The sequence below is a fragment of the Bufo gargarizans genome, chromosome 5 (genome assembly GCF_014858855.1).
Source record: "Bufo gargarizans isolate SCDJY-AF-19 chromosome 5, ASM1485885v1, whole genome shotgun sequence".
Classification (NCBI taxonomy): Eukaryota; Metazoa; Chordata; class Amphibia; order Anura; family Bufonidae; genus Bufo; species Bufo gargarizans.
The window spans coordinates 446,772,495-446,793,216 of NC_058084.1; the positions used below are offsets into that span (position 1 = coordinate 446,772,495).

The window sequence follows — 20,722 nt, forward strand, 5'->3', positions numbered from 1 at the left end:
TTTTTGGCTACTGCCCAGCCACTCCAGCAACTCGGCCAGGTGACGCCGCTTCCGCCTCCATGTTCTCACGCTTTGGTCCTGCAACAATGTCCACCTCTGCCTCCTCATCCTCCACAGTGTCCTCAGCCTCCACTGCAGGGAAAATTCACAGAGCTCCTCCAGCATACCACATGTGCAGGGCACAGTGGTGTCGCGCTGTTCTACACCTCAGTTGGCTGGGCGAACTAAGTCACACAGGGGAGGAACTGCTCCGTGTCCTTCATCAAGAAATCAAATCCTGGCTTTCTCCACAACAACTCAAAATCAGAACCATGGTGACCGACAATGAGAAGAAAATGGTGTCGGCGCTGCATCAAGGAGGGCTGAGCCATGTGCCCTGCATGATACACGTGTTCAATCTGGTTGTCCAGCAGCTCCTGAAATCTTACAGCCATCTGCAAGGCATCGTGAAAAATGGCCAGGAAACTTTGCATGCACTTCAGCCACTCGTACACCGCAAAGCACACCCTCCTTGAGCTGCAGCAGCAGAACGCCATCCCCCAACATAGGCTGACGTGCAACGTTTCCACCCAATGGAATTCCACTCTCCATGTGTTGGATCGACTATACGAACAGAGAAAGACCATAAACTATTTCTTGATGATCCAAGCGGACAGGAGAACTCACCTGTGTAACTTTAATGTCAGCCAGTGGCAGCTCATGTGTGACACCTACTATTTGCTCAGCTCCTTTGAGTAGGCCACGTTATTTGTCAGTCGCCAGGACTACATGATGAACGTCATTCCACTGCTTCATGTCCAGGAACAGATGCAGGTAAATCTGGCTGGTCAGGGGACTGGAGACGTGGCGCCTAGATCTCAAGGCCACATGAGCCCAGTGGAAGCTGAACTGGAGGAGGAGGAGGACATTGAATCCCAAGCATTGTGTAGCAAAATGGGTGTTTTTTATACACAGGTGACAGACGAGAAGGAGCAACAGCAGCCAGAGGAGCTACAGGGAGATGAGGAAGATGAGGCAGAGGACCCAGACACACCATGGCAGTATGCAGTGGAAATGGAGGCAGGGAGTCCCTCTGAGTCACTTGCACAAATTGCTGATGCATGCTCACTTGCTTGCTAAGTGACAGCCGAATTGTCAGCATTCGGCAGAGAGATGACTTCTGGCTCTCCACCTTGTTGGATCCTTGTTACCGGTCCAAAATGGGGGCCTTTTCTACACTGAGAGGGAGGACAAACTGAACTACTATAGAGACATCTTATGTAGTTAGTTGGCCGCTGCCTATCTGCATCATCGTCCATCCTCTCGCAGGTCTGACTGGGGGGACCCTCTGCTCTCACGTTCCTCTGCCATGGCTGCTGTGGCAAGGTTGGGGGGGGGGTAGGAGCAGTTCCAGCTCCATCAGCAGCAACTTGACTCTAGAGTCGCTGATGAGAAGCTTTCTTCACCCGCCTAGTGAAGAAACTACTCACTAGCACCAGCAGCAGCTAGACCTGAAGCAGGACCTGAACCAGCAGTGGCATACTTAGACAGCACCCTGCCACCCCACATTGAAGACCTGCTGGACTACTGGGCAGCAAAACTGGATTTGTGGCCGCAACTAGCAGAGTTTGCCCTGGAAAAGCTGTCCTGCCCGGCCAGTAGTGTGGCATCAGAGGGGTTGTTTAGTGCGGCGGGGGCCATAATTACCCCAAGAAGATCTCGCCTGTTAACCCAAAATGTGGAGAGACTGACCTTTGTCAAGATGAATCAGGCGTGAATTGGCCAGGATTTCCACCCACCAATGCTTGATGCATCAGACTAGATCATCCATGGTGCCACACCAACACTTTGACAAAAGAGACTGGTTTCTTCTGGCTACCTGCCTCAGCTACTATTCTGATGCTGCCACCCACCTGATGCCACACATCTGATGCCAAGTGCTCCTTCTTTCACCCACCATCTTCAGCTGGTAATGGTATTGCCACCCACCTCACCACTCTGTCAACGGGTCACTCTGCGTTCTCCTGATGCTGCTGCCACCTCACCACTCAGGTCTCCTGATGCTGCTGCTGTAACCTCCACACTGTCATTGTGCCACCCTGTGGCCTCCTCCTGATGATGCTGCTGCTGCCACCTCCACATTCTGTCATTGTGCCACTCTGTGGCCTTCTGATGCTGCTGCCACATCCACACTGTCATTGTGCCACCCTGTGGCCTCCTCCTGATGCTGCTGCTGCGGCCACCTCCATGCTCTGTCATTAAGTTACTCTGTGGCCTCCTGATGCTGCTTCCACCTCCACACTGTCATTGTGCCACCCTGTGGCCTCCTGATGCTGGTGCTACCTCCACACTGTCATTGTGCCACCCTGCTGCCGCCACCTCCAGGCTCTGTCATAGGGCCACTCTGTGGACTTCTCATGCTGTTCCCACCCTCTCCACTTCATGACTGGTCCACTATTTTGCCTTTCGGCCTGGCTGATATCATAATTTATTTTAGCCTTCTTCTGATCTGTCAGAAGGAAGGAAAAATGAGACACACAACAGATCTTGTCTATGTAACAGCTGTAAGGCCTGCATGACATGGTCCCTATTTTGCATCAGAATTGTCTTATGATTTGGTAGCCAAAAGCAGGAGTGGGTACAAAACACAGAAGACATGCAAATATTCCATTCACATGTCATCTCTGTTTTGGATCCACTCCTGTTTTTTGTGGCTTTAGCAATACTGATGGATTACTGACCAAATGCTGACCGAGTGAAGACGGATGCTCCACAGACAGGATCCGTTTTTTGGGGGTTATTGTTCTGGCGGATCAGAGTAAGGGTAAAATAATCAGTGACGTCAACACAAACTTACTGCTGACACCCTCTCCACTCTGTCGGGGGTGTTCTACTTGTATAAGCGTTTAATAGAACAGGTTCTGTAGAAATATATGTGGAATCAGTGAATTGGTGTAAAAGGAGTGCGCTCTTTCACACTATAGTAGGATCTTGGGCTTCTGCACGGTTCTTTATTCCTGGCGCTAACATCGACCTGTAAGGCTGAGTTCACACTTAAGTTATTTAGTCAGTTTTGGCCCTGTAACTGCCCAAATAAGTGAAGTGTGCAGTGATTCTAAGCGTGATGCCTGTCATCTACATGTCATACGGACTCACAGTATTGTTTCACTACCACAGCAGACTCTCTATGCGTGTTACTACAAGGCACAGTGTTCTACACCACTATAAAGGCTCTCTGCAGCCAGGAAATAGCATTTTTTATGCAATTCACTACGAATAAATTCGGATTGAACCAAATTTTTCTGAAAATTCGGCGACCAGCTGAATCAAACTTTTGAGAAATTCGCTCATCTCTAACCCTTATTATACAGTATCTTAGACCCACCACCTGGATCCAAGGGTGGTGGAGTTATTCTTTGTACTGTGCAGTCAGTGCAGTGGCGTTGGGGTGGCCACAACGCTACTCAGGGTCCCCCAGACACCATCGAGGTGTCACCATGTGTTGCTGCTCTCTTGAAGGGTTGGTAAGGTGTGGTTCACCCAATGGGAAATAAGTCCAGAGAGTCAGGGTCTGCAGTGAACCAATGTAATTTTTTACTGGAGGAATTCAAGTACAAAACAATATAGGCGAGGCATATATTGGGCTGGCTTCTCCAGTCTCCTCCCTGTTTGATGTTGAGGAAAGGCCTGAGCTAGCTATCCCTCTCTCTCTCTCAGAAGGCTGATACCCTGGCCAAAGGCTGGAGGACAACGGTCTGTAGATCAGTATTTCTTGTGGCTCCTTGGTCACAGGACTTGGTGACCCACAGTCTGTGGATCAGTGTCCCCATCTCAGCGTCTTGTTCTGGTCACTCATGTAGACTGGCTGAGTCTTCCACTTTAAGCACTGGTCCCTAACTGCAGCACACTAGGGGCTCTGACTGCTCTTCTTATATACAGTTTATAGCTGGACTAGAACCTTCTAGTGGAAGAGGTGGAGTGGAAACTCAGCACAAACAGATACAGTCATAGACTTACATTAGAGCTTTAGTGATCCTCAATGGCAATGGCACAGCAGTTTTTCCAGACAAAAACAAGTTTCCAGACAACAACAGAGCTAAATCAGACATTCAAAAGGTCAGTCTGTCTGGTTTAGGTGGTAAACAAGTCTGTTTTTCCCTCCAAAACATTGTCTTGTTTAAACCCTGTGGTAGCTGTGGAAAATTACTAGATTCTCATTCAAAGTTCCAAAAGTCTTTCAGTATTCATCAACCCTTTCCACAGAGTCTCGCAAATACAGTGCAAGTGAACAAGATATATATATCACAATATACCAATAAAATGCAATTACATATTAAACAGTAGAAGTTAACTCTTTAAAGTGAAATAAAGTAAGAAGTTTATAACTTTGCATAGAGGAAATAGGCAAATGTCCAGACTTCAAAGTACCCCTGATCCAGGGCACTTCATCAGCCAATAAGTATCAGTGCATTATTAGAAGCAGCTGCTTCTCCTCAGCGTTCAACACATTAGGTGGACAATCTAAGAGGAATCAAAAGAGCACCAGGGGGCACTATAGGAAGTATGTATCGATGACAGCATATCTGATCACTGGGCGCTAGCATTATTTTTAAATATTAGCTTCAGAAAAATCATGTTTTGCCAGTCAGTGACTAAGGTTTCTACAGATTACTATGTAACAAAATACTTTTAAATGGTTTTTAAGCCTGTACTACCCAATTGTGAAATTGATCTGTTTTATCTGTTCACATGTTGTACTTAACTTGTCAAGCAAATGTGCTTTTACCTCCACATGTGTGTGCACCATGACCAATGATAATTCTGTTACAGATTTTGCACCGTATGTTCAAATTCTGTGTGTATGGCAGAACTTCTTTATATAGTCTGAAATGGCCATGGATTGAGCAGAGGCAAAGTTTGAAGCTTTTGGGCCCCAATGTAAAATTTATTCTTGGGCATGTACTGTATATACAGTAGAATCTATATATTAATTCAGTTGAATAAAGTCATTGCACCCTCATGTTGCTAACATCTTAGGGCATGTGGAGAGAGATTCCTACATAGGTTTTTACAACTCTCTCCAGGGGTCCAATAGAAGACACAGTGGCTGATCCCATGGGATGTAAGCCCTTTGAAGGCATTGTACTACCATACAGAATAATTGACTTACTGTCTTGCTATTTGTGGGAATTTTTGGTACCATAGAAATGAAAAATATCGAAATAGCCATTTAACAAATTTTGGCTTCATTATTTAAAAAAATAATTAAGGGTGTAGGAGCACACCAGTCTTAATAAACCTATTAAGCGCCAGTTCTAAATGTAAGACAGCTTCCTTGCTGTCTTACATTTAGACCTTTTCTCTACACCTAAAAGAGGCGTAGAAAATGGTAAATCAGATGGGCCTACCTGCCCGTCTCCTTCCCCACCCATGCCACTCCCACAATTTTAGACCTGCTGTGAGTGGGGAGAAGTCTTTGATTGTGGCGCAACTAACCGTTGCGCCGTCATCTGTGCCTGAAATACACCTAATATAGGCGTATTTCATCTTAATAAATGCCCCCCATAGTTTTTACTAAGAGTTGAACTATTTCTATCTATCTATCTATCCTATCTATCTATCATGAGGCAGTGACAAGAAAAATGATCAAGGATCATTATATGTATCCAAGATTCCTCTCCTATATGTGATAAGCTCCAGGAAGAATATATATCTTACAGGAAAATCTGGATGAGATATAAGAAATCCAAAAAAGCTGAGTATTAGCAAAGACTAGTTTGGTAAGTCCTGTTTTTGGGCTTGGAGTTTTATGGAATGACGGCAGGTTGGTAGTGGGACCTATCATTCCCTTCCTGGCCAGTACAAGTTTTCTTTGTAATACAAGTCCAGTTCACAACTCACTACTGGGCTATTAGGTGCAAGGTGTGCACTAGAGAGGGAAAGGCATTTGAGGAGACAAAACCTGTCTGGAGAGGTGGTTACTGTGATTGCAAGCCTCAAAGGGGACATTTACTTCTGGTGTGAGGTAACACATTAATGTAATTTTGTTTGAGTGGTTTCCACTTTTATAGTCAGGGAAAATTGTATGTATATATATATATATATATATATATATATGTATAGAGAGAGAGAGAGATACAGATAGGCAAATCGATTCTAATGAATTGATTAGTCTTGTTAGCAGGGCTTCTTCTCAGTTTGGGGGCTGTCCCCACAGGTGAACAAGCAGCTGGGCATTTTGCCTGGTGAAGCAGCCCCGCTGAGGGCGAATTGCTTATATAAAAAAAATAACAGATGCTCTTAGTTTTGTTGTATCAGCTCACTGGTAAAACATATGATGGAGAAAAAAAAAGCTATTAACTGCTATAAATGAACAGATTTAATCATAATTATCTTCTTTTCCAGAGTCACTTTTCAGTAAAGAAGGGAGCAGCAGCCTTGGGAATTGGCACAGACAGTGTGATCCTTATCAGGTGTGATGAAAGGTAGGCAAGAACCTGGAATTGCAATTTAACATGGGAGATTAGAAGTTAAGTCATTCGCGGATTAAGGTCACAGAGATATAAGACATTGAGCAGAGGGAGCAGTCACTGAATGTATTCAATCTACTGAAGTTTTCTACATACCAAAAAACTCAATTCACCTTAAGCAGCGTCTATTCAACGGAAAGGAAAAGTCAATTACACAGCCAGTTGTGGTTGAATAAACAAAAATCCATTTTGCCCACATAGAAGTGGAATTATTCTCATTGCTTTAGATACTTCATTTGAAAAAGGAAAATACTTACTAAACAGAGGAAAGGTTAAAATACCAGCTCCTAGTAGGATGAAGACAATACACCAGTGCAAAAAAAAATATATATAGAGATGTCATCATGAGCTTTGCTACTCCTAAAGGGAATGTGTCATCAGAAAATGGCCTATGGTTTAAATCAAGTTTTTTATGTTAAACATATTTTTAAACAATGTTTGGTGATTTTACATATATTTAATTTTCCATGTCACGATCTATATTTACTAAGCCTAATAATTTATTTATTTTATGCACTTATATAGCGCTACTGTATTCCACAGCAATTTACAGACCTTCGCATTAGGGTTGAGCAAACCCGAACTGCAAAGTTCGGGTTCGTACCGAACTTTGCGAGTTCGGGTACCCGGACCTGAACCCAGACTATTTCACTGAAGTTCAGGTTCGGTGTTCGGGTGATTTTATTATTTTCTATTATAACATGGTTCTAACGGAAAATAACAGCATCCTTAAGACAGAATGCAAAACAACAGCTCGGACAAGGTGACCACCCCCATAATCACGCTTAGGAAATAGAATAATAAAATATACAATCCAAAAATTAAAACAGCTGAGAAAAAAGAATATGGTTCACCATAGATGACACCAGGGGTGTACAGTAGCTAAAGGCTCATGGGTCCTGGTCCAAGAGTTCAGCTTGGACCTCCCCTTCCCTCGGTGCTTTGTGGCCAGGGGCAGGGAAGCTCATAGTCTTTGTGCTGCCTGAGGCAAATATTTAAATGGAATTTCCCCCCCCCCCCTTCCCATGCCAAATTCTTGACCTAACCCAGAGATGGCTAACCTCCGGCACTCCAGCTGTGGTAAAACTCCCAAGATGCACACTTGCTTGGCTGTTCTCAGAACTCCATAGAAATGAATGGAGCATGCTGGGAGTCGTAGTTTCACCACAGCTGGAGTGTCGGAGGTTAGCCATCACTGACAAAACCCCTTCCCTCCAGCCAGAGGTGTAACTTGACCTGCATGCACTTTTTTTAATACTGGTGTCTTCTTATGCAGCACAAGGGTCTTTGAGCCCCTCAGGCTCCTGGGCCCGGTAGCTACTACTACCTCTGCGCCCCCTATAGCTATGCGCCTGGGTTACACATTCCCTTTAGGCGCTATACCTCATTAACTTTGCTAGACGACATGATTTTGGACATAAATTCCCCTGAGGGCAGATCTGTGTTGTTGTTTTGTCTTGTTTTGCTGTTATTATGATGGAAATCTTCCCTTTTCTTAGCTTTTCGCTCCATAAATAGAACTGTTAATATGCTAATTAAACTGATTATCATGGCCACAATGTGGCTACCTTTCTCTGATATTCACATAATTAAATTACAGAGGTTGTCCAGAATTTCATTATTGATGGATCAGCTATTTTAGAGTTCAGTAGCTCCGGTGGCAGAAGTCAGCACAAGAACCACCTAGCCTCGTCCATCATGTGTAGTGGATGGAGCTTGGAAGCTGCTCCCATTCATTTTAATTAATTATCTTCACTACACATTGGATGGAGTGTGTAGTTCTGGAGCCAAGTTCCTGTGCCGGAGCTACTCTGAAACAAATGATCGGCAGAAGCTGGTGTTTGGACCCAAGCCAATCAGATATTGATGGCCTATTCCTGGACCAATGCCTTTAAATGGGTTGTCTCACTTCAGTAAGTGGCATTTATTATGTAGAGAAAGTTAAAGGAGTTCTGCACTTTCATTTAACTGATGATCTATCCTCTGGATAGATCATCAGCTTCTGATCGGCGGGGGTCCGACACCCGGGACCCCCGCCGATCAGCTGTTTGAGAAGGCAGCGGCGCTCCAGCAGCGCCGCTGCCTTCTCACTGTTTACCGCCTGGCCGCCCGCCCACTGACGTCACGACTTGTATCAACTAGAGTGGGCGCGGCTAAGCTCTGTTCACTTGAATGGAGCTTAGCCGCGCCCACTCTAGTTGATACAAGTCGTGACGTCAGTGGGCGGGCGGCCCGGCGGTAAACAGTGAGAAGGCCGCGGCGCTGCTGGAGCGCCGCTGCCTTCTCAAACAGCTGATCGGCGGGGGTCCCGGGTGTCGGACCCCCGCCGATCAGAAGCTGATGATCTATCCAGAGGATAGATCATCAGTTAAATAAAAGTGCAGAACCCCTTTAACACAAGCCAATTACTAATATATTGTTATTATCCATATTGCATCCTTTGCTGGCTGGATTAATTTTTCCATCACATTATACACCTCTTGTTCCCATGGTTACAGACCACCCTGCAATCCATCAGTGGTGGTCATGCTTGCACACTATAGGAAAAAGCACCTGCCTATGTGCACTCCCATGCTCTCGGCCACCAGAGAGGCTGACGCTTTCTCCTATAGTGTGCAAGCACGACCACCAGTGATGTATTACAGGGTGGTCTGTAACCATGGGAACAAGAGGTGTATAATGTGATGGAAAAATTAATCGAGCCAGCAAAGGATGCAATATGGATAATAACAATACATTAGTAAGTGCCTTGTATTAACTTTCTCTACATGATAAATGCCACTCACTGAAGTGAGACAACCCCTTTAAGGTTACAGATCTTGCTGGTGGTAGGAGCCATTCATCTACACACTGCTTTTACCTCCCCTCTGGGCTTTATGTTGGAAGTATACTTTTGAATGTCCAAAAACGGTGTTCAAAGGTATTTTCAGTGAAGCAAATGGAGTTCAAAGGATTCATCTTTGTACTCTGACCTGATTTCTGTTCATTTCTAGCTTTTTTGAAGGACAGAATTGTGTGGTAGACTGCTCTATTCTGTCCGACAAAAAAAGCCAGAAACAAAGAATATTCTGGTCAAAAGGAGTCCAAAGATGAATTTTATGAACTCTGATTGACTCATTGAGGTGAATTTACTGTTTTCAGGTATTCAAACATACAGTATATCCCTGGTGGAAAGCCCAAATACAGTACCTAGTGTGAACCCAGCCTAATAGGTATGAGGCCATTCTGGCAGTGCCTAGGCAGAAGGTGTCAAAGGAAAGATGGATCCAACATGCCCAACTCTGTTGGGAGAGGCTTCTGGGAGGACCTTGTGCAGTACCCCAGACCTGGGGGTATCTCCAATTGTTTAATGTCATTTATTCCTGCAGGGGAGGTAATGGCTAGCAATAGTTGGCTAGAAAAGGGCTAACCACCTTCTTCCTTCGCTTTTAGTAGGAGTGGGTTGGTCCTGCTTTCTGCCAGGATGGGGAGTTGCAGTCTAGTGAGACAGAGAAAGGAGAGCAGAGTTCCTGTCTAGATAGTGGGGGAGTGAGGAAGCACATGTCAGAGCTCCCACTCCCAGGAACTGTATCATTCCTTTTTGAGAGAAACTAAGGAGCCAGATATTCTTATTTAATCCAACCTCAAGAAACCACTTGAGAGACAAGACAAGGGTACTGCACTTGCATGCTCACCCAAAGTCAGGGGAGAGAGCGTCTGGCCGAATGAACATTGTGCCCACAACTATCTTAGGGTACTTTCACACTAGCGTTTTTCTTTTCCGTCGCTGAGTTCCATCCTAGGGGCTCAAATCCGGAAAAGAACTGATCAGTTTTATCCTAATGCATTCTGAATGGAGAGTCCGTCCCTAAGGATGCATCAGGATGTCTTCAGTTCAGTCTTTTTGACTGATCAGGCTTTTCAGAAAACCGTAGCATGTTGTATTTTTACCTCCGGCCAAAAATCCTGAACACTTTGACTGAAAGCCGGATCAGGCCTTTTTCCCATTGACTTGCATTAACGCCGGATCCGGCGCCGTGTGTTCAGTCAAACCGGATCCGGCTTTTGCATGTTAAACCCGAAAAATGTGAAAAAAAAGTTAAAGTCCATAAATGGCGGATCCGTTTTTTCCAATGCATTTTTTCATTGTGATCAAAATCCTGATCAGGATTCAAATGTAATCCGTTTTCACACGTTTTTCCGAATCCCGCGGGCAGTTCCGGTGTCGGAATTAAACGCCGGATTTAAGCAACGCTAGTGTGAGAGTAGCCTTATGTATATGGCCAGCAGGAGGCCAGCTGTTGATCAGGGAATGGCGAGTATTCCAGAAGGTTCATGGGTTCTCTATATGTATCTACAATTTTCTGTCAACCTCTCAAAGCCACAAATGGTTGTCATAGATCTGGATGGGGAGATGTATAAACTTTTCAACTTACCAATATATTTTTTTCTAGGCAACAAAGAAAATAAAATCTGTTTTGCATGTGAAAACAGATAATAATTGCAGACCTATTATCGGCATCCGTTCTGCTCTGCCCCGGCCCTCGGTATTCTAATTAACCCATTATATAGGTTTGCAATGCTTTGAAGTTGAAATACATACTTTTAAATCAATGTGATAGAAATTATTCTGAGCTATGTTATCCGCTCTTATTGCATTTTATTATGATTTGGCTCAGTCCAACATTTAAAATGTTCCATGCTTTTAATTACAGGGGGAAAATGATCCCATCAGATCTTGAAAGGAGAATCATTGAAGCCAAGCAGAAAGTATGCACCGTTCAACTCATTCCAAATACTCTTTTCATGGCAGTCATATTTATAGGGAAATCTGGGGATGGCTGCAACTACAAGTTGGATATTAGGTTTTTTGTGTGTGTGTTGTGTAAGATTGTATTGCTGATTTTCTATGTAATGTATATTTCCTATAATACGAGGCCAACAAGCTTTACATTACTGTTATACACTTATATAAATCAAAGATAAAGTAGACAGAGGAGAGCTGCCAAATAGTGGTCAAGATGGTTAGCTAATGAAAGTAGTCAGGACTGACTGAACCTTCCATAAATGTGCAATTCTAAACTGTGTTTAAACCATCTTGCAGAATGCCTCCAGCTATGTCACCTCCTCATTATATAGTATCACATCTATCACTTGACATAAAGCTAGAAGTGCATCTATAGATCTCTACAGAACGAATACAGAACCACCCCCCTCACACACACGCACACTTTCTGGGGCGGCACCCTCCTGTTCTCCGGGCCTGGGTCCACCGTTCTTCCACCGGAGTTGTCTGCTTTGTCTCCCCTGGCCGCTGCCTGCTCCGATCAGCACTCCCTCTGGCTTTTAAAAGGATGCCACATGCATACACTAATTCACACCAGCCTATCATTGCTCAACGTTGTGTACTTAAGGAATAGTGTTGGGCGAGCATGCTCGGCCAAACACAAATTTTACTCGAGCCTCACGATGCTCGGCACAACGCAGTGTTCGGCCGAATGCCGCATGTGCTCGAGCGCGATACTAGAGTCTCCTCCCCGCACAGGTAAGTTCTGCCACTTACTGTAATGCCGTAGCCATGTTGGTTACTGGCATTACAGTGATTGGCTGGCCGGAACACGTCATATAGCACCTGATGACACGTGTTCGGCTCAGGGGAGATAGTGTAGGGAGTGAAATAGGAATATTTTAGCTTTTATACTTGTTATAGACCCAAAAGTCCTTTTAAGGACTATTGTGTGTGGCAGCAATATATATTTTCAACCTGCAACCTGCCCTAAATTGCTAAAACTTGTTAGAGATCCAAAAGTCCTTTTAAGGACTATAGTTGTATCTGGCAGCAATATATATTTTTAGCGCAACCTGCACTAAATAGATTGCAATTATCTGCTCTACATCTCCTGTCTAACATGTGCGCATCCTAAAAATATCTGTGACATCCAGTGTACTTTTTCTGTAGACGGTGTCCACTGCGGACAGTTATATTACCTGCGCTACATCTCCTGTATAACGTTTGTGTATCTGAAATATCAGTGACATTGAGTCTCGTTTTTTCGCTGCTGGTGGCAGTGACATTACCTGCGCCACAACTCCGGTATAACCTTAGCGCATCCGAAATATCAGTGACATTCAGTCTAATTTTCGCCGCTGGTGATAGCGACATTATCTGCGCTACATCTCCTGTGTAACGTGTGTGCAGCCTAAATATCTGTGACATTCATTCAGTGTAATTTTTTATTAGGCGGAGGTGACAGTGACATTACTTGCACTATACCTCCTATTTGACGTGTGCGCATTTTAAATATCAGTGAAATTTTGTGTACTTTATTTGCGCATACACCATTTAGGCCTCATGCACACGGCCGTGCCGTTTTTTGCGGCCCGCAAACCGCGGATCCGCAAAAAACGGAAGCCCTCGTGTTGCCTTCCGCAATTTGTGGAACGGAACGGGAGCCGGCAATATAAATGCCTATTCTTGTCCGCAAAGCGCGGACAAGAATAGGCCATGTTATATTTTTTTAACGGGGCCGCGGAACGGAGCCACGGATGCATCTTTTGCGGCCCCATTGAAGTGAATGGGTCCGCATCCGAGCCGCCAAAACGGCGGCTCGGATGCAGACCCAAAAAACGGCCGTGTGCATGAGGCCTTAATATGCGCAAGGCGAGCAGTAAGGGACGGGGAAGTGGACGTGCTGCAGATGGTGCACGCAGAGGCAATGGCCCTAGGCGCGGTGAAACTGTGCCTGCTGCCAGAGCACAAGAAACACACTCATCCACGATCCCTAGCTTCATGTCCCAGTTTGCAGGGTGGCGCAGGACACCACTCTCAAAGTCAGACCAGTGTGACCAGGTGGTCAGGGTGGATTGCAGCAGATAATGCTTCCAGTCGGTAAAACACCACCCTGTCTTCCACAAAGTCCAGTATTCAGTAGCCAAGAGTCTGGTCAACACAATCCTCACCCTGATACTCCTTCCACCCACCACGGAGAGTCTTGGCAAACAAGTGGTCCCACACTCGGATATTCCGAGGAGCTCTTTTCATCGCCATTCCTTAATTTGGGCCTCTCGCCAAGTCCGCTTGAAGAGGGACATGAGGAGATCTTGTGCCCTGATTACCAAACTCTGGAGCATCCACAGTCAGAGAAGATGACAGTGGGGAATGGCAATTAGTGTTCCATGAGGTGGATGATGATGAGACACAGTTGCCAATAAGTCAACCGCAATTAGCGTCTCAAGAGGTTCATGATGAGGATGAGACACAGTTGTCAATAACTGTGTGAGGAAGTGGAAGAGGAGGTGCTGGACGATGAAGTCACTGACCCAACCTGGGAAGGTGGCAAGCCGAGCGAGGACAGCAGTACAGAGGGGGAGGGATTCGCAGCACCACAATAGGCTGGAAGAGGCAGTAGGGTGGCAAAACGGAGAAGGCGGCCACACCAAACAGGCCCACAGCTGTTCCCCGGAGGACCCCCTAGTGGCAATCTCTCTTAACAAGGGGTAGGTGTTCCACAGTCTGGCGCTTTTTTGAGCAAAGTGCGATTGATAAAAGAATTGTCATTTGCAACCTGTGCCGTACCAAAATGAGCAGGGGCGTGAACACTAGCAACCTCACCACCACCAGCATGATCTGCCACATGGCATCAAAGCACCTTAATAGGTGGGCCAAACGCCAGGGTCCACAACCAGTGTCTGCGGGTCACACCACTGCCTCCTCTTCCCCTGTGTTATGTGCTGGCCAATCCCCTGCCTCCCACCATGCACCTGGACCTTCGCAAGCACCATCAGCTAGCACATACACTTCTGTGTCCCAGTGCAGCGTACAGATGTCTATACCCCAGGCCTTTGAACGAAAGCACAAATACCCAGCCCCCCACCCAGAGATCATAGCACTAAATGCGCACCTTTCCAAATTGCTGGCCCTGGAAATGTTGCCATTTAGGCTTGCTGACACTGAGGCTTTGCGTAAAACCTCACAGATGTCAGACATCCATGCCCACTCGTCCTTCGGTACCCTGTCCCCAGCCGCCAATATTTTTCACGGTGTGCAGTCCCAGCCTTACACCAGCATGTGCCCTGTAACATCACCCGAGCCCTGACCAACGCAGTTATTGGGAAAGTCCACTTAACGACTGACACATGGACAAGTGCTTTTGTCCAGGGAAACAACATTTCCCTGAGGGCACACTGGGTGAACGTTGTGGAGGCTGGGAGCGAGTCGTACCCATGGATGGCACAGGTGCTACCGACGCCAAGGATTGCGGGCCCTACTTCCATCAGGATTTCCGCCACCACCTACATTAGTGGCTGCAACTCCCCCTTCTCCTCCTCCGCCTCCTCCTCCACTTCCACCTCTGAATTATCATCTTCCAGCACCAGTCAGCCATCAGTCAGTAGCTGGAAGTAGTGTAGCACAGCAGTGGGGAAGCGGCAACAGGTCGTGCTTAAACTGATCTGCTTAGGTGACAAACAGCACATCTCCGCAGAGCTGTGGCAGGGGATAAGGGACCAGACTGAGCTGTGGCTCTGGCCACTCAACCTCGAACCAGGCATGGTTGTGTCTAATAATGGTCGTAACTTGGTGGCGGCTTTAAAGCTCGGCAAGCTCACACACATACCATACCTAGCCCATATGTTCAACTTAGTGGTTCAGCGGTTTCTCAAAACCTACCCCAATTTGCCTGAGCTCCTGGTGAAGGAGCGCTGTGTGTGTGCCCATTTCTGAAAGTCATCGACAGCTTACACTGGTCTGGCAACGCTGCAGCAGCGCTTGCAATCACCAGCTCACCGATTTTTGTGCGATGTGAGCACGCGCTGGAACTCCACGTTCCACATGTTGGCCAGGCTTTGTGAGCAGCAGAGGGCAGTAGGGGAGTACCAGCTGCAACATTGTTGTCACCTTCCCAGTCAGCTTCTGCTCTTCACAAGCGACGAGTGGGCATGGATGTCTGACATCTGTGAGGTTTTACGCAACTTTGAGAAATCAACACAGATGGTGAGCGCCGATAAAGCTATTATCAGCGTAACCATCCTACTTCTGTGTCTACTCAAACACTCACTGCTCACAATTAAGGCGGACGCTTTGCATTTGGAAGAGGTGGAAATTGGGGAAGACAGTACACAGGGTGATAGCCAGACCACCCTCAGTTCGTCTTCTCAGCGCGAATTGGATGATGAGGAGGAGGAGCAGGAGACGGTTGCCTCAGCTACAGAGAGTAGTACCCATGGAAGTTTTATTCCATCTGTACAGCGTTGATGGGTAGAAGAGGAGGAAAAGGATGAGGAGATTGAGAGTCATCCTCCTGATGAGGACAGCGAAGTCTGTTGGGACTTTTGCACACATGGCTGACTTTATGTTAGGCTGCCTTTCCTGTGACCCTCGCATTGTACGCATTTTTAGACAACACCAATTACTGGTTGTTCACCCTTCTCGACCCCTGCTACAAAGAGAACTTCTCATCTCTCATTCCTGTGGTGGAGAGGACAAGCAAAATGGTGCAATACCAGAAGGTCCTTGTGGAAAAATTGCTCCAAAAATTTCTAGCTGACAACGCTGGCTGCAGAGTACGTAGTTCCTTGTCCAAACGAGGAGGAGAGACAAGGGGAACACACAGCAGTTCCAACAGAGGCAGGGCAACACTCTCCAAGGCCAGGGACACCCCGCCAACACCCTCAACCTGATGAGCGGCCTAGTGTCACAAGGAGGGAAACATTTTGGAAGATGGTGAAGGAGTACATAGCAGACCATGATAGTGTCCTCAGTGATCCCTGTGTGCCTTACAACTACTGGGTGTCAAAGCTGGACACGTGGCATGAACTGGCGCTCTATGCCGTTGAGGTGCTGGCCTGCCCCGCTGCTGTTTTGTCAGAGCATGTATTTAGGGCTGATGGGGGCATAATAACGAATAAGCGCATCCGCCTGTCAACTGAAAATGCTGACCGGTTGACTCCTTTAAAAATTAACAAGGCCCGGATTGCCCCTGACTTCTCTCCTCCACCAGAGGAAAGCAGCTGAACATAAAGGCACTTTAAATGTGGCTTTTATGGTGTATTGAATACACTGTATTCCCATGCACCCCTTCTACCACTTAAAAGGGTATATGGTTCAATCTCCCTTTTCTCGTCCTCCTCCACCTCCTCAATCATATCAACATGCTTATTAGGCAGCCTTCGCTCCTAATGTTTTAGAGGGTCAGCTCAGCAGCGGGCCCTCACCCATAATGTTTTAGAGGGTCACCAGCAGGCCCTCAACCATGATGTTCTAGAGGGTCAGCTCAGCAGCAGACCCTTACCCCAAAATTTTTAGATGGTCAACTCGGCAGCAGGCCCTCGCCCACAAAATTTTAAAGATGGTCAGCTCAGCAGCAGGCCCTCACCCAGAACATTTTTTAGATGGTCAGCTCGGCAGCAGACCCTCACCCCTAATGTTTTAGATGGTCAGATCAGTAGCAGGCCCTCGCCCCTAATGTTTTAGAGGGTCACCAGCAGGCCCTTGCTCCTAATGTTTTTTAGGGTCACCAGCAGGCCAGCAATCATAATTTTTCAAGGGTGTGTATGATGCCCTCCTTTATGTGTAATAAAGGGTGTATTGGAGTGCCAGTTCCTTGTAATTTTTGGCAGACCTTTCTCTTAGTGTAGAGGCTTTATGAGTGTAGGAGTCCTACTACCTGAACAATTGTATGTGAATGAGGCCCTCCTTTATGTGATATACAGGTTGTATCGGAGTGGCTCTTCCTTGTAATTTTTGGCAGCACTTGCACTTTATATACAAGTAAATATACAGGAAAGAATGTTTCCTAATAATTTTTCCTCTAAAATCGATTTTATCTTCGGTTTTGTGTGTATTAGGCCTCATGCACACGACCGTTGTGTGCATCCGTGGCCGTTGTGCCGTTTTCCGTCTTTTTTCGCGGACCCATTGACTTTCAATGGGTCCGTGGAAAAATCGGAAAAAATCTCTGTTTTGCAGCCGAGACCGTGATCCGTGTATCCTGTCCGTCAAAAAAATATGAACTGTCCTATTTTTTTGACGGACAACGGTTCACGGACCCATTCAAGTCAATGGGTCCGTGAAAGAACACGGAAGCACACAAGATTGGCATCCGTGTCTGTGGTCCGTGGCCGTAGGTTACTTTCATACAGACGGATCCGAAGATCCGTCTGCATAAAAGCTTTCAGATCTAAGTTTTCACTTCGTGAAAACTCATATCCGACAGTATATTCTAACACAGAGGCATTCCCATGGTGATGGGGACGCTTCTAGTTAGAATACACTACAACCTGTGTACATGACTGCCCCCTGCTGCCTGGCAGCACCCGATCTCTTACAGGGGGCCGTGATCAGCACAATTAACCCCTTCAGGTGCGACACCTGAAGGGGTTAATTGTACTATCATATCCCCCTGTAAGAGATCAGGGCTGCCAGGCAGCAGGGGGCAGACCCCCCCCCTCCCCAGTTTGAATATCATTGGTGGCCAGTGCGCCACCCCTCCCTCCCTCTATTGTAATAATTCGTTGGTGGCACAGTGTGCGGCCCCCCTGCCCCCCCTCCCTCCCTCTATTGTAATAATTCGTTGGTGGCACGTCCTGGTTGCCATGGTTACTTAGCAATAGTACAATAGTAGAAGATTCATACTTACCTGTTGGCAGCTGCGATGTTCGTGTCCGGCCGGGAGCTCCACCTACTGGTAAGTGACAGGTCTGTGCGGCGCATTGCTAAATGAACTGTCACTTACCAGTAGGAGGAGCTCCCGGCCGGACACAGACATCGCAGCAGCCAGCAGGTAAGTATGAATCTTCTACTATTGTACTATTGTTAAGTAACCATGGCAACCAGGGCTGCAGTAGCTTCATGGTTGCCATGGTTACCGATCGGAGCCCCAGCGATTAAACTGGGACTTCGATCGGAACTCCGCTGCCACCAATGATCGGGGGGGGAGATGGGAGGCCGCACACTGGCCACCAATGTTGTTAATGCTATAGAGGGAGGGGGGGCCAATGGGGGGCGCACACTGTGCCACCAATGAATTATTACAATAGAGGGAGGAAGGGGGGGCCGGGTGGGCGCACACTGTGCCACCAACGAATTATTACAATAGAGGGAGGGGAGGGCGGGGGGGCCGCACACTGTGCCACCAACCTTTTATTACAATAGAGGGAGGGGGGGCCGCACTGGCCACCAATGATATTCAAACTGGGGAAGGGGGGGGTCTGCCCCCTGCTGCCTGGCAGCCCTGATCTCTTACAGGGGATATGATAGTACAATTAACCCCTTCAGGTGCGGCACCTGAGGGGTTAATTGTGCTGATCACGGCCCCCTGTAAGAGATCGGGTGCTGCCAGGCAGCAGGGGGCAGTCATGTACACAGTTTGTAGTATATTCTAACTAGAAGCGTCCCCATCACCATGGGAACGCCTCTGTGTTAGAATATACTGTCGGAAATGAGTTTTCACGATCTAACTCAAATCCGACAGTATATTCTAATATAGAGGCGTTCCCATGGTGATGGGGACGCTTCAAGTTAAAATATGCCATCGGATTGGAGAAAACTCAGATCCGATGGTATAAAAGAGACTCCAGACTTTACATTGAAAGTCAATGGGGACGGATCCGTTTGAAATGGCACCATATTGTGTCAACGTCAAACGGATCCGTCCCCATTGACTTGCATTGTAATTCAGGACGGATCCATTTGGCTCCGCACGGCCAGGCAGACACCAAAACGACCTACGGACCCCGTTTTTGCGGACCGTGAAAAAATACTGTCGTGTGCATGAGGCCTTATTGTCAGTCTGTAAAAGTTGCGTACTACTCGGACAACATTGTTCCCAGCAGCGACCTGGAAGTCCAAGATGCATCCAGACATCCTCCCCATGCTGTTCCAGAACCATTTCAGTGGTGTTTCCATCAATTTCTGACTTTTTCCCATAAACCAGACACCCTCCCCTCTTCAGAGCAGGGGGTGCCTGGTTTAATGCTCGGGTTCTCCCATTGACTTCTATTGTGCTCGGGTGCTCAGTAGAGCACCCGAGCATCCCGAGGTGTTCTACTCGAGCACCCGAGCACTTTGGTGCTCGACCAACACTATTAAGCAGCGTTCTCCTATGAATGGGTGTGAGAGCAATAGGTTATCTAGCTTTCTAATACCCTGTAAACATATGCTGTATTCGATGGTCTGCCTGTGTACAGATTTCTGCCCATTTACCTGACTTGTGCCTAACCTCTGTATTGACCATTCACTGCCTGCCCTGAACTCAGAATGTTTATTGGATTGCTTGTCCTCTGCATGCTCTGACCTCAGAATGTTTATTGGATTGCTTGTCCTCTGCCTGCTTTGACCTCAGCCTATCCCTGACTATGGTTTTGCCTGATCCTTCTGTTGTATGCACTGGTGTCTCTGACTCTCATGGGTCAGCTGTCAACCACACAGAGACTTCTCCAGGAGGTAGCAGCCTGGTCCAGATCCTTTTAGAGGGATAAAAGGGTGAAAACCAAGGGACTGAGAGGGTAACACCCTTAAGGGCTGTTTCACACGAGCGGATGCCGTGCGTGGCATCCGCTCCGTGAAAGAGTGCCAAGACCCGATGCAGACTGCAGAGGCGCGGAGCTTTAACATGACTGATAATGCTCTGTGCCTCTCTGTGATCTCTTTACTACGAAATCACAGTAACAATAGAGGGAGGAAGGGGGGGGGGGCCGGGGGGGCACACACTGTGCCACCAACAAATTATTACAATAGAGGGAGGGAGGGGGGGGCAGGGGGGCCGCACACTGTGCCACCAACCTTTTATTACAATAGAGGGAGGGGGGGGGCCGCACTGGCCACCAATGATATTCAAACTGGGGAGGGGGGGTCTGCCCCCTGCTGCCTGGCAGCCCTGATCTCTTACAGGGGGATATGATAGTACAATTAACCCCTTCAGGTGCAGCACCTGAGGGGTTAATTGTGCTGATCACGGCCCCCTGTAAGAGATCGGGTGCTGCCAGGCAGCAGGGGGCAGTTATGTACACAGTTTGTAGTATATTCTAACTAGAAGCGTCCCCATCACCATGGGAACGCCTCTGTGTTAAAATATACTGTCGGAAATGAGTTTTCACGATCTAACTCAAATCCGACAGTATATTCTAACATAGAGGCGTTCCCATGGTGATGGGGACGCTTCAAGTTAAAATATACCATCGGATTGGAGAAAACTCAGATCCGATGGTATAAAAGAGACTCCAGACTTTACATTGAA

The 20,722-nt window shown here is 47.0% G+C and overlaps 1 protein-coding gene across 1 annotated transcript in view; it reads left to right on the forward strand.

Annotated features, from left to right (window-relative positions):
* Positions 1-20,722, forward strand: part of GAD2 (glutamate decarboxylase 2) — a 114,306-nt gene that overhangs the window by 23,686 nt on the left and 69,898 nt on the right. The window contains exons 4-5 of the mRNA XM_044295574.1: positions 6,385-6,464; positions 11,204-11,258. Of these exons, the coding sequence (XP_044151509.1) occupies positions 6,385-6,464; positions 11,204-11,258 (135 nt within the window). The remainder of the gene's footprint in view (positions 1-6,384; positions 6,465-11,203; positions 11,259-20,722) is intronic.